This window comes from Rissa tridactyla, chromosome 19 (assembly GCF_028500815.1).
Source record: "Rissa tridactyla isolate bRisTri1 chromosome 19, bRisTri1.patW.cur.20221130, whole genome shotgun sequence".
Lineage (NCBI taxonomy): Eukaryota > Metazoa > Chordata > Aves > Charadriiformes > Laridae > Rissa > Rissa tridactyla.
The window spans coordinates 5,883,636-5,905,422 of NC_071484.1; the positions used below are offsets into that span (position 1 = coordinate 5,883,636).

The following is a 21,787-nucleotide window of genomic DNA, read 5'->3' on the forward strand; positions in this document are numbered from 1 at the left end:
GACACCGCCCCCCGCCCCGCCCCGCCGCGCGCCGCCGCCGTAGTCAGCGGAAGCCCCGCCCCTTCCGGCGCCGCTCCCGCCCCGTTGCCCGCCCCCAGCCCGGCCCGGCGGTAAGATGGCGGCGGCGGCCGAGTGCGATGTGATCATGGCGGCGCCCGAGGGACCCGGCGAGCCCGAGAGCGAAGAGGAGGCGCGGAGGTAAAGCGGCTGCCGCCGGCCGGACTCCCCCCGCCGGGCATGGGAAGGGGGTGGCCGGTGTCTCTCCCGGCGAGCGGGGTGGGGCCGGGGTTCGGCGGGCGGGTAAGGCCGGGGGCGGCCCTGGGCAGCGGGAGGCGGCCGGGGCGGCAGGTCCCGGGTGCTCGGTGCTCGGGTGGGGCCGGCGGGCGGGCAGGGCCCCTCCGGCCTCCCCGGCCGGCTGCGGGGACAGCGGCGGGGCTGGCAGCGCCCGGCCTGCGGGGCGGCGGGCAGGGCCGGCCCCTGGGGGCGAAGGCCTTTCCCAGCCGGGCCCCGGCGGGCCGGTGACATGCCTCCCGCGATGCCGGGCTGGCTGCCGGGGGACGCTTTATTTCGCGATGTCTTGGCTGCGTGTCCCATGTGGCAGCTCATGGCCTCCGCCTGTACCAGGATTAGAACACGTCCCCTGCAGCGGAGTCGAGTTGTCTCCGCTCAGCTGGAGCTCGGGTGTCCTAGAAATATAATTAACCCCCTTTCTGCCTCGGGGCCCCGCGGGCCGGTGTCTGAGGAGAGCTTTCCCCCATCGCTGAGGACGAGGGGGAAAGGCTTGAACCCGGGTGTAGAAGGGGTGCTTCAAACTCGTAGATTTGCGGTGCCCTTCGCTGCTTCATCGTACCCCGTTCCCTTCTCCCTGGTACCGTTTCAAACCTACACGCGGCAATTCTTACTCTGTCCCGCCTTGCTGCGAGTAATGGGGGAAAATGCCAGTTGCAGGTGAGTTTTTGGGCAGAGTCCTGCTCCGAAAAGGTTATCATAATTAAAGAGCTCCTTCAAGTTCCGGTAACCGCTTTATTTCCAAAGTGGTCTGGCCCAGGGGAGCAGGCGGTGTCAGCTGGGGGTGGTGGGGATCCAACCTTTCTTGCACCTTTTCCTCAAGAGTAATGAGCTGGTTCCCAGCAGCAGCTCGTCGCAGGCTCTGCCCGCAGCGAGGTGGGAAGGTCCGATGTGTAGGAAACTCCGTTGGCTCCGCAGCCCGTTATCTCACGGGGAACCGGGGAGGAGGGAACTATTTCTGTAGAAGGTGAGGCAATCGCTCTAGAAAATTATTCAGCAGATGGAATTAAAAGGAGGAAACAAAACTGAAAGTGGCCTCTGAGGAATAACGTTTTCAAAATAACGTTGATGGCCTGAGGTGGTTTGTGCTCCTTGTTTACTGACGGAAATTGAAGGCTTCAGGAGCCACGCTGGGAAGGAGCTGGCTTCCTGGTGATGTCATTCTGAGGAGTTAAATTAGATGTTGCTGAAGAGGCACCTGGATGTGGCACATAGAATACTGACAAATTGCGTGGCCTGTAAAGTTGAGAAAGCCCTGTTTATGGGTAAGTCATTCCTTGCCCTGGGCTAGTTAAATGTGGCGTTTGAAATGTTAAAAATATCCACATGTAAAAACCGTGCTGAAGGCACAGTCATCTTCTGAGAGTGACCTCTAACATTACCCTTCCTTCCTCCTTCCCAAGTTTCGTTGCAGAAGCGCTGGGCGCAGGAAACCACTCGTGAATAGGATCATCTTCTTGGGAAAGGCTGATCAGGTGCAGAAATAGAAGAATTTGTGGGCAGTGTTCGCTCCTCGCCCTGCTCTGAGGGGAAGGTTCCACGGTGAAGATCCGTCAGTCTCACGCCTCGGGCTTTTTCTTGGTGTCGTAAGGCCAGTGCCATAGTTTGCGGTTATTGCTGTGAAGCCCTTTTGTTAGGTACTTTCATAATGTTTCCTTTTTCGTTGTTGTTGGGATATTACTCCTTTCTCTTGCTAAAAGAGGAATGTGTGGGTAGGAGATGATTATTCTACTTCCAGTTATTGGTTCTGGTTGCTCAGGAAGGGCAGGCCTTACACGCTCACGCCTTTCTGCCAGCCAGGGCAGGTTTTCTCGGGGTCCTGCGCATTAATCTCTTCTCTATTTTGGCCCTTCCTGGCTTACATCAGTTGCTTAACTTCTGTGGCTCAATTGATCGAAGGTAAGTTAGGGTGGTAGTCACTGTCTTAGGGAGAGTAGTTGGAGGCTTAATTAGCTAATTAGCTATCTGATGTTTGTAAAACACCTTGAACCGTGTAAGGGCTATGCAGGTGCTCTGCAGTAGCGGGCATGCAGACATATACTCGAATCTGATTTAGTGCGGGCTTTGTGAAGTGTCTGTGGTAGCTTCTGTAAAAAAACTAGCAAAAATAAGTGAAAACCTTCTCTGAATCGTTGCTGTAAGTCAGCATCGAGGGTTTCCATGTTCTGTGCTTCTGTTTAGGAATTACAGTACGACAAGATACAGATACTTTGCTTAAGGACTCACCCTTGTCTCAGTGCACGATTCTGTTCTCTCTGGCCTAATAAAAATCAGGCAATTAGCGAAAGTGGAGGTCTGTATTTCAGAGTGATTGTAACTAATGCACTGAAACAGCTGAAGACATGCCAAATGCCTCACTCACAGGTTGTTTAAGGCCCAGGAATAGAGTGTGGTCACAGGATAATTATTGTCTGCTGCTGAATTAATTGTGGGGGTCCTTATGGAAAAGGGTTGATGTAAGCGTGTTAATTTTATCTGCCGGGCAGTGGTGCTGTTAGTGCCAGCTCCGCCGCTGGGCAGCAGCTCATGAGCAGGGGCTGGTCCACCCCCAAAAAGTCACTTTTTAAATTTTTTTAATTAATTTTAAGGGTTTCTAACCCATGGGGATGGTTTTTCCCTGTGGCCAGCCCATCTGCGAGCTTGGGGTTGCTGGAGTTTTGCCAGGGAGAATTTCCTTGTCATCTTCCTGGCAGCTCTGGGTTCTGTCTGATGTGCGTGCTTAAGGCTGGATCTTTCTCCTTGTTCTTCAGCACTGGAGGTTGTGGGAACCTCTTAGAAAGAAACATCTCAAATCGTTCAGAAAATGTCATTATGAAATGATCTGCCCAGACTGTTACTTTTACAGTGCTTCTGCTGCGGACTTCAGCTGTGTTGGTGCCTCCGTAGGAAATCCCAGTTAACCTTAGCACAAAGCAATGAATGTGAAATTGAGCACAAGGTAAATTGTGCAGAAATCAAGAAGGTTTCAGACCTTGCCTGACTTGTGGTCACTAATTAGTTCGACAGATGTTGCCCAGAGGTTGTCAGGTGTCAGTGAGTAGCAAGAGTCTTTCTGCTGCTATGTTGGACGAAATGAGTCGCATCTGGGGCCGGCTCCTCGTGAATAAATGTTGTTCCTTGACTGCTTTCACGGGGAGTGCTGGGAAGCGTCGTTATGGGACAGCCTGAAGAAGGTTCCACTGTTCCTGTTCCGCTTGTAAATAGGCACTTGAGTTTCCCAGGCTGTGAATCCAGCCTATTTTACTAATATGTAATTACTTTATAATCTTATGATAATATGAGGAGCAGCAGAAGCTGCTCGCATGGTTGTTTGCTGTCCCATAAATTTGCAGAGTATTTGAATACTCTGAATTAGGTGGTTGCTTTATGCAGTATGAAAAGATGGTCAGTACCTATGATTCCAGCCTTTCTCTGTAACATGAGACATGCTTTTCTAGGGTGAATCATGTTGGAGCGGCAGTTGTTTTCCCCTGTAATCCTTACAGCTGGCTGCTTCCTTCATTTAGGCCTCTGTGGGAAAAAAAGCAATCTCTCGCTGGTTCTAGACCCTTCTGTGGGTTCTCTGCGAAAGCGGTATGTGACCCTGCCAGAAAAGATCGCGCCGTTGCTGTGAATGAGGTTAATGGGGAGCTCTGCCAGCGAGGTGTCTTACGTAACTGCGCAATTAAAGTTCGGGGCTCGTCGGGCTCTTTTTCACTTGCAGCTGGAGGGAGAAGTTTGCTTCACTTTGATTTCTCGTGGCGTATTTTGGCTCTTGCGGCTTTTGGTCTTCTATGTCTGAGTTTGTCCTCGGGCATTGGGAACGTTCTGGGGGGGGGGTGCGTAGAGGATGGCGTGGGTTTTTGTGCGCCTTCTGGATTAAATGTCAGTTACGTTGCTGTTGTCCACTCTTGCGAGAGCCTTGAGGCAGACCTTTGCTTTTATGTTTTAGTTGGTGAGTCTTTAGACTATGCATGCAGATATTTGCATGTACAGACTCCAGATTTCGCTGGTTCGGGGCATGCAGTGAGTAAACGCCGTCATTTCCCTTTCTGTACTGCAGCTAGTAGTAAACCCGCTCTGTGTTCAGTGGGGGGTGCTGATGTGCAGAGAAATGTGGTGCCTGGTGCTGTTCTGCTGCGCTCTGCAGTAGGGTCAGCATGATGCTGGCTGGCTGCAGATGATGATCTGCATATAGGTTGTAGATGGTTTGGGGTTTTGTTTTTGGGGACCTGCTTTTGCACCCGCAGCCTTCCTCCGCGCAGCAGGGACAGAGAACACAAACACCAGTCGTGGGAGATAGATAGATATAAAACCATAGAATAGTTTGGACTGTAAGGGACTTTCAATGGCCATCCAGGCCAACCCCTTGCCATGAGCAGGGACATCGCCAACCAGACCAAGTCGCTCAGAGCCCCGTCCAACCTGGCCTGGGATGTTTCCAGGGATGGGGCATCTCCCACCTCCCTGGGCAACCTGGGCCAGGGTCTCACCACCCTCAGAGTAAAACATTTCTTCCTTAGGTCTAGTCTAAATCTCCCCTCTTTTAGTTTAATGTATATATAAAATATATATAAAAATATATATGTGGTCCCTTTACTCTTAAATCCTCACACGGAGTGTAAAACCTGACCTGGAGGAAGGGTCTCTAAAGCCTACAGGGAAGTATCCCCAGTGTAGCTCTGTGGCCCACATAGATTTTGGCTTCTCTTCTGAGTCCTGAAAGAAGGGACGGGAGAGTATCGAATGTCCAGTGGCAAATATGACAGCTAATTTTAAGCTCTAGACATCTGCCTGCTGTAAACTGTACTGAGATCACCAAACTTATTTTACCCAAGCAGCTGAATAACATCTGACAGCTGAGAATCTGGACTGGATTTCAACCCCCAAAAATGCCGGATAAAGGCACTGTATCCTGTTGAAGTCTGCAGGAATTGCTTTGTAAAGGCAGGTGTGTTCCTTTTGTCAGAGCGTCGCAAAAAAGATTACTTGGCCAGGACGGGATTATGCAGCCTTCCTTAAATCCTAGATATTTTAGGGTTTTTGAGAGTGTTTCGTAAGGGAGGCAGGAAACGAAGTGGGAGTGAGGGTCAGGAGAGCTGGGAGCGAGCGAGTCTGCGCCTGCCTCGGGGCTGAGTTTCTGTAGCTGGGTGGGACGGCTGTGGGCGCCGGTACCTGCGTGCAGGGTCTGTGCCAGCACATCTAGACCTGGGAGGTGCTGTTTGTGCAGATCCCCAAAGTTTCTGACGACTTAGAAAATGAGGTGCGTTGCGAGGTAGGTCTGCACATGCCTCCATAGGAGCTGGAGTAGGAGGGGTGGAAGCCACGATCGGCGCTCGAGCGGGGGCCGCATGTGGAAGCTCTGAGGAGGAGGCAGAAGTTGTTAGGCAAACGTGGGATTGTGTCAGTGCTGCTTCTCATAGCTCTTCTGTTCTGGGAACGAGCAGGGGCTGAGCTTTCAGCGGGGCACGGGGAATAGAAGGACCCTTGTGCTGGTTCCTTCTCCCACCAGGCCGGCAGCGAGCTCCTCCCGCTGCGTCCTCCGAGGCCCTGGCTGTGCGAGGGGAGCACCAGAACACGTGTCTTGGTGACAGGTCCTCTAGGGTGACAGGGGTTGGAGCACTTGACGAGTTAGGGGTCCTGACAAATGTTATAAAAGAGGAGAGGAAAAAAAAATATTAAATTGACTAGCTCACAGGGAGCAAACAGTCCCCTCCTTGTGAGCCCGTGGTGCAGGCAAGCAATGAAAGGCAAGCTTCTTCCCAAGACCCTTGGTGCGACTCTTCCCTGTCTTCTGCCTCCAGGATGGAGAGGCCCTGAGAAGACACTGACACCCCCCCCCCCCCCACAAAGCAATCCATTCAGCCTGCGTCGTATTTTTAGCAAAGCACGATTCTTCTTCAGTTTCAAAAGTAGCAAGTGGGGAATGCAGCCTACATCAGTGCGAGATGCAGAATGATCTCATTCAGGCTGCAGCATCTGTTTGGATTGAAACAATTACCAGTGATATCAGGAGATCTGCATTATTTTTTTTCTTCTTGTTATAGCCAGAGACCGTGGTAAACAAGGACTGTTTTCTCTGTGTGCTTTCTATGTCAGTGGGGCGCAACTGGGGAGAGATGCTTCTGTTCTGTGTCTCGCATCTCGGACCACCAGCCTTGCATTTCCAGCAACTGTCTTTGCCTCCCCGCTTTGGAGGCAGTTTGCTTTTTCTTTCAAAATCCTTTTTCGTCATCAAGCTTTAACCCGCGTGAGCAGTAGAAATACCCGTGTACTTCCTTCCTGCTGGTGTCTGAGGTGCTGTGACTTGTTGATGTATCAATCTGTGTTAAAGTATGCTGAAAAGGAAACAGACCAATAAAAAAAGGTAGAAAACAGTAATTCTTGTGTTCGTGTCTTTCCTCTAGCATCTCAGAATACCGATGCTTTGTGAAAGTTGGTTTTGCCATCTATCTGTTTTCTTTCTCCCATTTTCCTGGCTCTTCCCGGCAGTTTGTTGGCAGACGGGGCGTTTGGCACCCAGCCCTTTAGCTGTATCTATTAGACAATGCTTCCTCATAACATGACAGGTAAAATTGGTGAAAGACTTGTGAATCAGGGGCTGGTATGCTAAGCAGGTTACAGTGGTGGCTCGGAGAGATGAGTTCTGCCATTAATACTGTTCATCCTTTTCTTTAGACTATACAACAGAGAGCTTCTGAGGGAAGGAACCTTAATAGGATCTGTGATTTTTCTTTTCAGTTCCTGATTACAGAAACAAGAGAATAAAGTTGTGGTTAAACTACTTACTGCCAAGGTTCCAGAAGTGCGGAATTGCTGATTGTATTTTTTTTTTTTCTGCTGTATTTTGAGTGTTTGAGCTGTAATATTATGCAAAGTATGAATGAGTCCTGCCTCTTGTGGTACGGATCCATCGACAGGCGCGTGGTCGTTTCTGGAGGCATTCTGCCGGAGGGGAGCCGTGCTGCCCCGGCTCGGGCAGGGTGCCGGCTCCTGGGGCAGAGCAGAACAAGCACCTGCCCGGGGCAAGGCGGGGGTACAGCAGTTTCCCATCCCAGGTGGGCGAATTCATCGTTTGCTGGAACGGGAGCGGGTGCAGCAGGGATGAGCTGAACCCGGGAGCCCTGACAAGGCTCTTCTGAGGCAGTGGGGTGCGTGAGCTAAACCGTTTCATTGCCACCCTGTTACTTATTCAGCTTATTTCAAATAAGCACAGCAATATGGTTGTACGTTCTTTCCGTTGCTTGACTTCAGCAGAGTTACAGCAGGGGTGCATCTGGGCCGTTGCCGGAGTGTAGCTGATACCAAAGTTCAAAATGAAAGTGCTTCGGCTGCGGCCGCGGGCCCTCAGCTGGCAGCGCCCTGTGTCTATTGTTCTGCCAGCTGGCAAAACGGGGCTGGATCAGTGAAAACAACCCTCTGCATGAAGCGGTTGTGTGGGAATGGCCAATGGCAAGCCTGAGTGAGGTTAAAAACATGTGAACTCGTTTCAACACAATTGCCTTTGTTCTTTCTCTAGTAGGCTCGCTGAACATTGCTCTCCTTCACTGGTGGGGTCCCTCCTCCCCGCTCCAGCGCTGTCTTTGCCGAGATGTGCCCTGGGCACAGCGAGGGGCTCTGGCAGCGCTCCCCCCTCGATGAGGACACTGCGGCTTGAGTTCAGTCCCTCCTGGGTTGGCAGCTTCCAGCAGATAAACGGATTTCTCACATAAGGATCTGATCACTAGGTACTTTCAAACTAAAAGTGCCAAGTGGTGGCGGGCTCGTACCAAATCCGCTCTGCGCACTCAGGTCTTGGGTTTGTCAGCTTCTGAAAATGCAGGACTAGTCAGCACTCTTCCCTTCGGTTTTTATTTTGTAAACTGAAGGAGGCTTCTCACCATGGTACATTCTAACAGTACGACTTCTGTAGTAAGAGCCCCTTTTCCACGCTTTGAATGTGTTGTAGCTACAGCCTTCGGCAAAGACAGTCAACTTCTGTCCTGTGTAGGTTTATTAAGAATGTGATTTGTGAAAGACAAGTGTCTTTGCTTCCTCTGGGCGTGTTTCAGGACTGGGTTTTGCCCAAAGCTGCATCTAATTTTTGGGGATTTTGTGAAGGTGTACAGAAATTTGGAAGTGGATTGCTTGCATTATACTTTCTGTGATAGATGAGCCTAAATTTTTTAACCTAAGTATTATCTCGGTGTTTATAGTACCTGGTAGACTGCAGCCTGGCTCTGACTCAGGCCTTTGACTGTTACAGTAGTGTTGCAGCTACAGCGATAAAGCTGCTCAGCCCTGAGAGCAATTGAGCAGCTCGTGCTTGCTCTGGAGTTGGAAGGGAAAAAGTCCGGTGACTCTTCACTCTCTACTGCTGCGCTCACAGATTTGGTTTGCTTTTATTTACCTTGGGGTTTTCTGTAAATAGCTTTCCTGCAGCAAATGGTGCAAAGAGACGCCTTCGCTTCTGGATCCTTCTTTCAACAAAGTGCCGAAGCCCATCGTTTCAGCGCAGCCTGGAACTGCCCCGTGTTTGAGCCCGCAAGCGCAGCTCCGCTCTGGGGGGGCACCCAGCTATTTTAGCTTCCTTGGCTTCTGCTTCAGCAAAGGCGGTGTTCAGATCAGGTGGCAGTCACCCGAGAGGAATACGGTGACCTGTCATAACCAACTTCAGCTGTGCTGCTTGTGGTACTGTCGTTTCCCCTGCGCAGGTGATCCCTGCGGCTGCGCTGCTCGAGCAGAAGATTGCTCCGTGTTGGAGGAGAGAGTAGCTGAGGCTCGTAGATACGCTGGCCGCGTCCCTGGTGGGACATGAAGGATGGAGTCTGAGCTGGTCTTTGTTCTGGTGGTTAGAATTTGTCTTTGTCTGGGGCCAGAGTTCTCGTTGTGCAAGTGCTTCGGAGAGTGGACAAACAGTGTCTGTCGCTCTGGCTGCAGCAGCGAAGTCCCGAAAGCATGATGCAAGTCTCGGCTGCTGTATCTGAGAGTGGGGTGATGCTCTTCTGAGCTGGCCTCATAGTTTTTACATGGTAAATAGTCTAGGAGAGAGGAAGCAAGTGAATTAAATCACTGAATTTAACTAAATGAAGCTGAATTAAACTTCAACACCATGGTACAAGTTCCCTCTTGAACTGCTTATCTAAAATGGGGAAGGTAGATGGGAGAAGAGAGAGAAGGGTTTAATTTCCTTTAGGGGAAACTTTGCTTTCAAGAGTTTAAGGGATGCTGCTTTAAACCATATGTTGTGTGTTTTTAAATGTCCTAAGCTGTCTCTGCAAATGCTTGCTCTTGAGTGTGAGGACTATTTCTAGACCTGTTGCCAAGGCAGTGCCAAGCTTCTGCTTGAGGCTTGCACCCTTATTTCTCCTTGATTTTTAGCTGTCTTTTGAATGTAGAAATTGTTCTTGGCCCTGTTTCTTAAGTATGTGGGACTGCTTCTGAAAGATAGACAGCACGCGGTTCCTTGACTTCAACGGCTGCTGGGGTTACGCAGCACCTGGTAGCTGGCTTGACTAACTGTCTGCAACTGAGTTTTGCTGGACTCCAGAAGCCGCTGAGACTGAAGGGAGGATGCTCAAAGGTGGCTTTAGCCTGCTATCGCAGTCCTGCAATACTGGGCTAGTTAATGTCCTGGAGCATCCCTGCTCATGGCCCTAGTAAAGTGGTGAAGTGTCTGAGAGGCAGCAGGATGTGAGATGTGCTGTTTTCTCGTGAGTGGTGTGGACAGAGGAAATCTCGCGGCAACCACCCGCAAGCCTTTTGGAGCGCCGAAGAGTTATGCTGAGATTGCTTGGGGATCAAATGCTTGGCCGTGGTCAGGATCTGTTCTGATGCTCAGTTCCTCTTAAAACGTGTTTTGCTTCCTTTCAGAGAAGCAGAATCATTCAAGGAACAAGGAAACGCGTACTATGCCAAGAAAGATTACAATGAAGCGTACAACTATTACACGAAAGCCATAGGTGAGAAAAGTTGGTAATAATATTTGCTGAATACTCTGTCTAAAAAATCAGAACTGGTCGTCGATTTAAAATACACCAGCAGGGTTTCTAACAGCACTCGCTGGAAGAAAGCTTTTTGCCTGCTTTAATTACCTTGCGAAATTTCACCGGATTGATAAGGCAAGTCGGTGCCAACACGGGTGACTGCAGCAGTTCTTCGTTTCTACTGCAGCCGAGACATTCTTAACGTGAAACCAGTCCAGCTTTCCCTCTAGTGCAAGGTCAGCAGAGCTGCCAGGCTGAGGGCCACAAACTTCTGTTCTATACGAGTTTATTCCCGTGTATAGTGTGGGGAGCAATCGCTTTACAGCGTGCTGCTCAAAACAGCTGCGTGACCGTCATGCGTCATCTTAAGCCATTTGGGTGATGTTATAAATTGGGAGGGAATGTGAGTTTTTGATCCAACCACGTTTTTTAATATGTTCTACAAGTTGTCTAGCTGCTTGCGTGACACTAACGGTGGGTGCTCTTCCATCTTCTCCAGATACCTGTCCTAATAATGCCAGTTATTATGGTAACAGAGCTGCCACACTCATGATGCTGGGGAGATTCCGAGAAGCCCTTGGAGATGCTCAACAGTCCGTCAGATTGGATGATACCTTTGTAAGGGTACGTGGAAAACTTCGTACCTCTCATTCATGTCTCGATACCCTTCACTCCACGCATTGCAGCTCTTGCAACTCCCTTTTAAATGTCTTCTCAGGGCCATCTACGGGAAGGGAAGTGCCATCTTTCCCTAGGGAATGCCATGGCTGCCAGCCGCTGCTTTCAACGAGTTTTAGAACTGGATCATAAAAATACCCAGGCGCAGCAAGAGGTAACAGGTTCTTAAAATTGAAATATTCCCAGTAGACGGGGCTGTCAAAGGGGGCGGATTGAACTGCTAAGCCTTTCGCTTCGAATTTGCAAAGCGGAGTCGCGGTCATCGTTAGTAATGACTGTTTGCATGCTGTGAGGTCATGGGAAAAACGAGATGCTGTCAAAGTCTCTCTGTCTGGTTTTCAGTAGAGCACCAGGTTGCATAGTTACTTTTCGGTGTGATTGTCTCTTCTTAGCAGAGAAGCATGGAGGCTGAGCTGGGCCTTCACCCAGCACTCCAGCGGAGAAATGGTGAATGGTGGTAAGGGAGCGTGGAAATGGGTGAGGCAGCATGTAGAAGGCTGCTGCCACTTTTGTATCTCATTCACAGGGGTACGTTTTCCTGGGCTACCAGTTAGGTCACTTGATTTCGAAACGATTTTAATGCTGGCAAAAGTATTCATGTAATCTGCGTTATTGCTCTGACACTTTAGGGATTGGCTGCTTAAACGCTGCTTGATGGCGTTTCAGACCAGTGGCTGTCCTGCAACACTCGCTGTGTTCTTCTGTCTTTCAGCTGAAGAATGCCAGTACTGTGCTGGAGTATGAAAAAATAGCTGAAGTGGATTTCGAGAAACGGGATTTCAGGAAGGTAAGATTAATTTGATTGTTTCCTGAGGCATTGCGAACGGGCGTATTTTACCTGGCCGGTTCAGCCAGATGCATGTCTAATTTCCCTGCCCAACATTAGCTGGGTCCTGCTGGGAGGTGCTGTCACAACATACTTTTGCTACTGAAGCAGGGCTGACTTGTGAACTGTAACAGTTGTGAAACTGGCAGAAGTCGTGCTCTCTTAGCCCCGAACGACTGAGAAGTGAAGGGGGTGACTGGCTCAGGCTGAATGTCCTGTCACTGCTTGCTTCGCAGGGTGAGTGGGACCGTGAATGAGCTGTTTGATACAGGTTTTGTCAGCAGCAGCATTCGATCACATTTTGCTCCTAAAACGCATATCCAGGATTCTTCTTTCTCAACTCTAATTCAAAAAAAAAAAAAGTCTGTCTGCCAGTATTCTAGTGAGGGTCATTGAAGGAGGAATGCAGATCTGCGTGGGGCATTCTCCGTTACTGTTTCCAAATCTTTCTTCCCAAGGGCTGTAACAGGATGCAGCTGGTACTGACCTGATAAAACAAGAAATGACAGCAGGAAATCTGAAAGGCTCCAAACACTTCTCATGCAACTGTTCCTGTTAAGTGGGTGCATGTAAGGCCCAAGTTTGTCCCAGAAAGGAGATTGTCTGCACTCTTAGGCTAAGCTCCAGATTTTGGAAGGGTAAATCCCAGCTTTGTGTCACCTGGCTGTGAGGAGCAAATGGGATGTATGGTCCATCTGGATTTCGCGTGGAGGAATTGCCCTGCCTGTATTGCATGTTCGGGGCTTTCGCATCTGTCCCTTCACTGCTCCCGTCTCACTTCACTGGGGAGGCTTGCATGAAATGTCATCTTTGTTTCTGGGGAGCTGCTCTGGCTCCTTCCTCACCCAGAAGCCATCGGCTTCGCAGTCTGGAGCACAGTGCTTCCCACAGCGGGCAATCGTGATGTCACGGGCCGGGGAAGCAGATGAACCTTGGTGGAACAATGACCCTGTTCTCATGCAGATGTCTCCACCAGAGGCAGAGATGGAAAGGACCCATTAGATCACCCTGCCCATTGCGGTCAGAGCAGTGTAAGATCAGTCCCTGCACTGTACTTTTTTGTGTTTTGTCCAGTCCGAACTGTCTCACTCTATTGAATTGCTGTCCTGCCCACATGTCTTTATAATGCAGGAAAGAAACAGGGGCAGAATTGTCTTCCTTGGCTTTTTCTGTAGGGCCTACAATTTCAGAAGAGTTGAAGGGATGGACCTTCTATGGGTGTCCCTTGAATCCTCTGGGTAGTGCTGTGTCATAGTAACAGCAGGTGCCATGGACTTTTGTACACTTTAAAAGACAAAACAGAAAACCTGCACGAGGAAAATTTTCTAATGAAATACGTCTTTAGCGGCAGAGGAAGCAGGTGTCCACACGCTTCTCTTCCCCTTCAAAGACAAACGTGAAATCTCGAGCGTGGTAATGGTGCAGCCTTTCAGACTAGGCCTTTGGCTATTTGCTTTGCTCACATTTGTGTTTTCTCTCACACCAGGTTGTATTTTGCATGGATCGTGCTTTGGAGTTTGCTCCTGCTTGTCACCGGTTCAAAATCCTCAAGGCTGAATGTTTAGCGTTGTTGGGTCGCTACCCAGAAGCACAGTCTGTAGCGAGGTGAGCGTCTCGAGGTCCGGAGTGTGAGTAACGGCTGGTGGCGCATCCTGGCTGCTGCTTGGGTTCCACAGCCCCGAATGAATGAGGGAATATAAAAAAGAAAGAGTCATTAATGCAAACTGCGACGAGGAAGAGTGCATGAATTTATCCCCTTTTAAAGTCAGTCTAACTGGGAAACTGTATTTAGGCTCCGTTCATAACCAGCAGTCTTGCTGGAGCGAGTTCCCGTACATTTTGCACCTCTGTACCACGGACTTGGTGAGATAACTACATGATAGGTAGTTGTGGAGGAGATATTTTGGAGATCAGAAAGAAACTGGAATAGGGAAACACTTCAATTTATTTTTTTTTAATATGTCTATTACAGTGACATCTTGCGAATGGACTCAACGAACGCAGATGCTCTGTACGTCCGAGGTCTCTGCCTGTATTACGAGGACTGCATTGAGAAGGCAGTGCAGTTCTTTGTCCAAGCACTCAGAATGGCTCCTGATCACGAGAAAGCATGTCTTGCATGCCGGGTAAGTTGCGGATACTGGAGATGGGACTGCAAAATTACCAGGATTTTTTTTTTTTTTTTAACCAAGGATCTAATTTGGTTCTGCCGGATCAACCCCTTTTCCCTCCCTCCCTCAACATTATCATTCCCCAGATCTCTAGCAGCAGGTCGTGTGTCCAGCCCTTCCCAAAGACAACCGGCTGCTGCTCTGGGCAAAACTGAGTTGGTAGCAGCTCTTTCTCAGAAGACTGTGGTACTCTGAAGACTCCCTGCCTTTCATTCTTCTTTGTTCTTTGATCAGATATAGGAGCGATAAAACTGGGTCTGTCAGTTCTGAAAGAACTTCTGACTTGCCGATTCAATGTTAGTGCCTGCAGGTTGACTTGCATTTGAACACTGTTCCTTTCATGTTGCTCCTTCCCTCATTTCTACTCTGTTGTAGTTCTTAAACAGATTTAAAAACTCAGTCAACTTGTATAAGGTCTCAAAAAGCGAGGTCCCATTCCTATCTCTCTTTTTTTTTTTTTTTTTTTAAATCCAAAAATTTACTTCACTGTCACGTTCTTATCTTGAGCATTAGGCAGCGTTGTTCCTGTGGAGAATGCCTGTGACTGCCACCGGCTGTTCCTTAGCGATTCTCTCGAGGGAAAGACAAAATGCTTACAGCTTGTTCCGGCTGCCGTAGCAAGGCTGCGACTTCTGGATCCTCTAATGGTGCCTGAAACCAAATTATAACAGTTGTGGTTGAGGGCCCTCACCAGCAAAATAAGGTGCTCAGTACCCCTGAACCACTTACCTCATGTCCTTATCCCGGGTATATCTTCTTTCAGAATGCCAAAGCGCTTAAAGCAAAGAAAGAAGACGGGAATAAAGCGTTCAAAGAAGGAAACTACAAACTAGCGTATGAACTATACACAGAGGCACTAGGAATAGATCCAAATAACATCAAAACAAATGCCAAACTCTACTGCAACCGAGGAACGGTTAATTCAAAGGTAAGAAGTGGTCACCTGGCAGGTAGCCTTTCATCGTATTCCTCCACATAGTTTATAAATTGCAAATCACTTACTCTGGAAAAGCGTAGGCTTCTCCGGCTGCTGGGGCAGCTGGATCTCACTGGTGCTGTAGGCAACGTTTCAGGTTTTTGTACTTGCGCAATGATTGGGCCTGTTCCAAACAGCCAACAAAGTTGACTCCTGAAGAAACAAAACTCAAATACTTGGGCTGCGCGGAGTGGGAGGGAGAGGAGGAATGTCGCTTGGCCTTATCTTAATCAGCATAAACGCATCCTTGTTTGTTTCCTTCCCGGTAACGAGCAGATATCTTTTTCTTTCCTTATTCGTCTTGTAGATAATCTGTATTGGTTTTCTGATCTAAAAAAAAAAAAATCTTACCTAATTTAAAAACCATGGTCAGTTTTCCAGGTTTGCTGTTGTATTTTGGTCATGCGCTATCCAGAGACACAGTCGCTCATGATGGCGCTTCCAGTTTCCACCCTGCGTTCCCCCCACCGGCCCCCAGCTCTCGCTGTGGTGTTGCTCTACCAGCACCGGGGTTTGAAACACCCGCTCGGCCAAGGGACAGAGGCTGTTCTCAAAACCTGGAAAATGGGATGAGCTGGAGGCAGCAGTAATGGATGTTTTACATGGCTGTGTCTGAAAACAGACAGCCCTTTTAAATATTTTAAAGTTTATTTTCCTGTCTGGGAATTAGTTTGGACACGGAATAGCTTGGTTTTCAGATCATGCTCAGGAAGACCCGTGTTTCCAAGTGCATTTCCTAAAGAGAAGCACCAGTAGCTCTACCACTTCACTAGCCAAGCTTCTGATTTTTTTCCCCTAGGGAACAAAAGCTCTGTGGTTTTTAGGGACTGGAAAAAATTCCTTAGATGCAGACACACAAAGCAGTGAGACTTTCCGAGACTCTTTACACCGTTCAGTTGTCTAAAATCATGATGCTGCTTAGCAAGAGTTTGTTCTCTGATTGGGATTCACCGAACTTCTGTCTGCCGTTGCAGCTTAGGAAACTTGAAGAAGCAATAGATGACTGCACGAACGCGGTAAAACTGGATGACACGTATATCAAAGCCTACCTGAGGAGAGCACAGTGGTGAGTAGAGCTTTACGTTGGACGTGCTGAGCGGGTTTGCGGGTAGGAACCTCCTCCCTGCGGCGCTGGGTGACAGGGATAACAGACCTGAAACTGAACTGAATAAAAGGTTCTGTCGTAAGGGGCCTCTCCCCTGTGCTGGTGAGGAGACGGGGAAGCTCCGTGTGGTCCGTGCTGCCTGGATCTGGGACTGCCCAGGGCCTGTGGCATTGGGGCAGGATTTGCTCTAAAGCTGGATTTACGGTGTTTATAGACTCGTGTAAGACGTTCTGTCCTGGAGAGCCTCTCCCTTAAGCTTTTTCACAAGGGCTGCTGCGGGTAAGAGATCTTCACCCTGGCAGAGCTGTTCACGCTTCCAGCAAACTAGATTTTGAAATAGGATGTCCTGCTTCCCGTGAAGGAGAAATCAGCTGAGGCTGTGCGTGCCTCAGCCACAGATAAAACCGCAGCGTAGCGCAGCAAGGCCCAGCGAGTTGTACAAAGGATGTTCGAGTCTTGTCTCCTTTGTAACTTGGCACCAACCAGGGAAGCAGGCAAAGCTCTCTTCCCACGGCGGAGTTATTCGCTGTTTTCCTCAGTACTGATTATTCCCCAGTTTGTGGCAAAGCTACCTGGCTTATAGACGAACTGAACCCGTTACCGCAGCCTTTCTGGTGTGCGTTCGTTTTAATTTACAGCCTTCGGTGTTCTCAAGCTCCATCTCGGTAATTACTAAATTGCAGTAAATAGTTAATACGTGAGTAAGGCTGAAATGCCAATAGACAGGCACACGTCCCTCTCTGAGGTGCCAAGATTGTCACTTGTAACCAGCACTGCTGGCGCGCAGCTCTGCACCGGCTTCCTTGAAATCTTGCAGTCTGGTATTAGTTCCTGCAGCTGGATAAAGTAATTATCAGATCGTTAAAGTGGAACTTGTGCTGCCAAATGAGATTGCGGTCTCCACTCGGAGTCCGAAGTACAGGTTCCCGTGCCAGGATTTCTACAAACGGCGGGTGTCTGGGCTTCCAGTTGGTCTCCAGTGACCCTCGGTGGGTTCCTCTAATGATCGCTCTTTTCCTTAATTCAAATCCATCCCGAAAGCTTGTACCTGACCCCTGTTCTGATATTTCCTGTGAAGTACACCTTGGCCACCGTTGTTTCTTTCCACAGTTACATGGACACAGAACAATATGAAGATGCTGTAAGAGACTATGAAAAGGTTTATCAGACAGAAAAGACGAAAGGTGAGCATGTTGGCATTCTTCTTGTGTGCCTAAGTTTCCCTTAACTGTCAAATTTCCTGTTCTTGCGTTTGTTTGGTGTTTTTCCCCCCCCCACAATATGCTCTGATTTGCAGCCTTTTACCCCAGCAGGACAATACTGGAAAAGCCCTCAGAATTGCTCTGAAATGCCTCTCTTGGAATCTGGTTTCTCTCCCAGCGCTGAAAGCTGAGAAGATAATTTAGCTTGGAGCTGAAGCAACGTGCTAGATTCAGAATGGCTGATCACGGTTCTCATTCTTAACTCCCCTCTTGCTTTTTTTTTAGTAGCCTGAAATGAAACAGAGTAGCCTTAGTCCTTGTGGTTCAGTGGCTAACAAAGGCTGGTTTAATAGCACCGAGACATTTCCCAACATCTGGAAACAGCCTGAAGTGGACAGTGAGGCTTTAGTTAGGTACCTGGCTGTAAATCCAGGTGGATCGGTTACTTGTGGCACAACGTGTCAGTCTTCAGCCTCTTTTAAAGCAGGAGGCTGTGCCTGCCGCTAAAGCCGCTTTCCTTTGGCATTGCGCTTCTTTCTAGAACACAAGCAACTTCTAAAGAACGCACAGGTGGAACTGAAAAAGAGCAAACGGAAAGACTACTATAAAATCCTTGGGGTTGACAAAAACGCCTCTGAAGACGAGATCAAGAAGGCTTACAGGAAAAGAGCACTAATGCATCATCCAGGTACCCACAAACAGCCTGTTATTAGAGCGTGCGTTGTTGCTTGTGTCCCCCGCGCAGCCATCACTCGGAGACAGGAATAAATACGGGAGGGGTAATTTCTGGACAAATAGCATTGCTGACCTCACAAATCTAAAATACACGTGACGTGGCAGCAGCTGGGGACGTGTGGCTTTTTCCTCTTCCACTAGACGCTAAAAGCTTCTTTCCTGCCGTTTTTTTGTACCCCTAGACCGACACAGTGGGGCGAGCGCGGAAGTACAGAAGGAAGAGGAGAAGAAATTCAAGGAGGTTGGTGAAGCTTTTACCATCCTGTCGGATCCCAAGAAGAAGGCCCGCTACGACAGCGGGCAGGATCTGGAAGAGGACGGATTGAACATGGGAGGTAAGTGTTCCTTAGGATATTCTGCCACGACAGCCTTTAGAGTCTGCCGTCTCCTCTAAAGCGGCCTAGCGGTTCTTTACCTCCCATTTGTAAAGATCATATGAATTGGCTCGGTTTGGTCTCTGAACACGTTTGAACGGCAGAGCTGCACTGAATGCTTCCGGTTGCGAACAGTTTAGGGTACGTGGTGGGTGTTATCCTTGACCGAGCTGGTAGGTAGGAGCTGTCGTTAGGCAGAAGCCTTTCCTAGGAACTGTAAAATCACATCAGAGCAAGGTTCTGGGACTCTAAATGCTGCATATCCAAAATTCTTAGGCTGTACGTGAAATTCTCTCCCTGACAACTGTTTTGCCCGTTTCACGCTGCTGTTGGGGGCCCTGCGCTCTGCTGTTTGTCGCAGTGCTCAGACAGGGCTAGCTGTTTGCTGGTAGCTTTTTGTCCGTTTGTAAAGTGCTTTGTGGGCCCTCAATTAAGTGACAATTTCTCAACTGTGAAAAATGTAACTGACTCTTTTCACTCCAGCTCACAACTTCCTTTTCTTCCCTGCAGACTTTGATGCAAATAATATCTTCAAGGCCTTCTTCGGAGGGCCGGGTGGCTTCAGTTTTGAAGGTAGGTGGAAGTGTTCTCCTCGCAGCTTTGGAGACGTAAGTACCCAACCGACTTGACGGGACAGCTGAGTTTCCCAGAGCGGAGGTGCCGCTCGAGGAGAGTATTCGACTCTTCCACATAAAAGTACCGAAGCCCTGGGAAAGTTCTGTCCGCGCAGCATCCCAGCTGGTGGCCGGTTCTGGTTCTTTTGGGTTCAAAAGGAACAAAACCCAGTGGCTCCCTTTTCCAGAGGCATGTGGCAGCTTTGACATCTAAGTGGCGCTTTGCTGCTCGGCAGTAGTTGGCCGTGACTTGGGCATGGCTGCAGGCGCTAAAGCAATATGAGACGATTTTTGGTCAGAAGTCCTGCACCCGTGTGTCCCACCGCTCGCCCTGGTGTCAGGGCGCTGTGAATCCGCCTCAGGCCTCTGCCCGCAAATGTTTTAAGGTGACTGGAAGCAATGGAGGAGCTGTCACTCAGCGTCCCTTCCAACCTCGCCTCTGCTCGGGCTTTTCTCGCGCACCGGGGGGGCAGGATGGCTTTATGCAGCGTTGAGCGAGCGCTCCGCGCACGGCTCCTGCCAGGTGCCCCTCGGGGCGCGCGTGTTCCTTGAGTGAATTTTGGGAAGCCTTGCACATTTCTTCATGTACTGTTTACCTTCATCCTTGAAAATCTGCCTCCTCTACCCGTATTTTCCGTAGTCGACTCTCTTGCTTGTGGGAAATCAGCTGCTGGAAACGCCTGGCAGAGGCCTGGTCTCTCCACGTGCTCAGATACCTGTTTGAACGAAGCGCTGGCTTGGCACGGAGCTGCTGCGGGCAGGAGTTAACCGGCTTGTCTTTGAATTTGGAAAGTGCTAATATCTTTCATTTTCTTTTGCAGCTTCTGGGCCTGGAAATTTCTTTTTCCAGTTTGGCTAAAAAAACAAAAAAACCAAACAAAAAAAACAAAACCAAACCCAAACGCACGTACCTGATCTGCTATTTTAACCTTGAATACGGACATACTTAGACTCCTTCCTTCATCATGTCTCATTGTACTTAGAGCAGTTTCATTTTTCTCGGTTGGAGACCTCTGTTTTGTGTGCTCTTGTGTGTGAAGAGGAAACCAGCTCGGGGAGGGGAAGGCTTGTGAATTTTGTTTTACTGTTAACTTTATTAAAAAAAAAAAAAAAAAAAATGAGAAAAAAAAAAATAAAGCTTTGAATCTTTTGGTCCCTCCATGCTGGCCCGTACTTTCAGGCCGCTCCTGCTGCTCGGCAGAGAGCGGTTTTTCCCCGAACTCCTCCCGGAATATCGACTTGTCGGAAGGTGAAGGCATCTCCCGGTTTCTCTCGCTTGGCTCCGAAGTGCGGTGTGGCAGCATGTCTGGGCTTTGTGGTAACTTGTGAGTTCTCTTCATCTACTGAAAACATTGCCAAGATTCAATCGAGTTTCGCACCATGGTGTTGTACCTGCCAGCTGTCTCTTTTTTTTTTTTTTTTCTTTTTTTTTTCTTGCCATGGTTCTACCAGAACGGTACACATGGGCATTAACCTAAACGATAACATGTGAGCTAAACAGTGCTGTATCAGAGAAGTGAATCTTTGGATTTAAACGAGCAGCGTATGTGAGAATTCCCTGTGATGCAGCTCAGAACTAAGGGCTTTGTGTTTCCACTCCAAGAATTGTCCTGTCGAAGGGAATATTGAATTTGCTCTGGGCTGAATTTCATCACCGTATGGTTTTTGGGTTGGTTTTTTTTGTTGTGTTTTTTTTTTTTTTAATTAATCCACTTGAACTTTTAATATTTGTGCTAAAACTTGATTTTTGTCGAGCTTGATGTTTGATTTCGTGTTACTGATCCGTAATGCGGATGAGCTCTTTCTAGCTCTGAAGAAATGCAAAGTAATATTCAGGTTACTAATTGCAAACGGCGACTGTGTGCGTGCCGCGGTGTGCTCTCAAAATGTTTACAGCAACTCTGCAAATATGTTAAACGAGTCGAGTAGTTTTTCAGCTAGAAGTGATTTCCTAGTCCAAAGAAGCAAGAAAATGCAAAGTCACGCTCAGAGCTGACGGTCTGTCACTTGCTTCTCTTGCACAAGCGTCGGGACGGGGACGGGCTCGGAGCCGGGCGCTGCCGGTGCCAGCTGAGAACGGATTTGGTTGGCGGCGCTGCCAGGTAACGCCGCTGCTGGTTTGGTTTTGTCCTTGACTGTAGAGTTACAGCAAGATCCCAGCTGGGAGAGGACTCTGCTTCCAGAATTCTTCCTGTTTCCCTGCGAGCAAAGAACTCTTAGCCCAGGTGCTCCGCTCGCGTTCGGTGCTGGGGGCTCCGGGCGGCCCCGCTCCGGAGCCGGGGTGGGACAGTGTGTTGGCGCTCGGCGATGCCCGCGAGAAGGGCAGAGTCTCGGCAGCGGCGCTGCGTCCGGAGCGCTTTGAACCGGCCCGCGGTGGCGTAGGGACCTTTGGGGACGGGGTCGTGCTTGGCTGAGAAAACGGGTGTTGGCGCAAATCCCCACGGGCTCTTTCCTAGAGAAACCCGACGCTAACTTTTATATGTCGTATCCGATCTAACTTCTTACTGCAGGAACAAAAACTGCAATGAGTTCATTGCGTGAAATGATGACTCTGAATGCTGACATCTTTGTCTTCCTTCCTTTCGAGGGCTGCGCTCCTCCTGTTCGGTGCACGGTCGCTGGACTGTGACGCGAGTTCCCTTCGGTCCCAGCGGGCGCAATAGTGTCGCGGCGCTGCCCGGCGCGACGGGCCCATGCTCACGCTGTGTCAGAATTCTTGACAATCTGCTTTCATAGAGGGAAGATTTAAGGGCTTAAATTCTAGTACTGCAGAATAAAGCAAGTATTTTATAACTCGCTCGAAAGTTAGCTTTTAAAATGAGCCAGTGTTGAGTAATGTTTCCAAAAATAGACTCTACCACGTTTATTTTAACT

At 49.2% G+C, this 21,787-nt stretch overlaps 1 protein-coding gene across 1 annotated transcript; it reads left to right on the plus strand.

The window, feature by feature from the left end:
• The first annotated feature begins 77 nt into the window (after positions 1–77).
• Positions 78–20,657, plus strand: DNAJC7 (DnaJ heat shock protein family (Hsp40) member C7). The gene is made up of 14 exons (XM_054224239.1): positions 78–198; positions 10,120–10,208; positions 10,732–10,856; positions 10,951–11,064; positions 11,623–11,697; positions 13,223–13,341; positions 13,709–13,862; positions 14,671–14,835; positions 15,858–15,949; positions 17,099–17,172; positions 17,732–17,878; positions 18,108–18,260; positions 18,810–18,872; positions 19,735–20,657. The coding sequence occupies exons 1-14, from the start codon at positions 116–118 to the stop codon at positions 19,770–19,772; spliced, it is 1,491 nt and encodes a 496-aa protein (XP_054080214.1). The 5' UTR covers positions 78–115; the 3' UTR covers positions 19,773–20,657.
• The last annotated feature ends 1,130 nt before the right edge of the window (positions 20,658–21,787 follow it).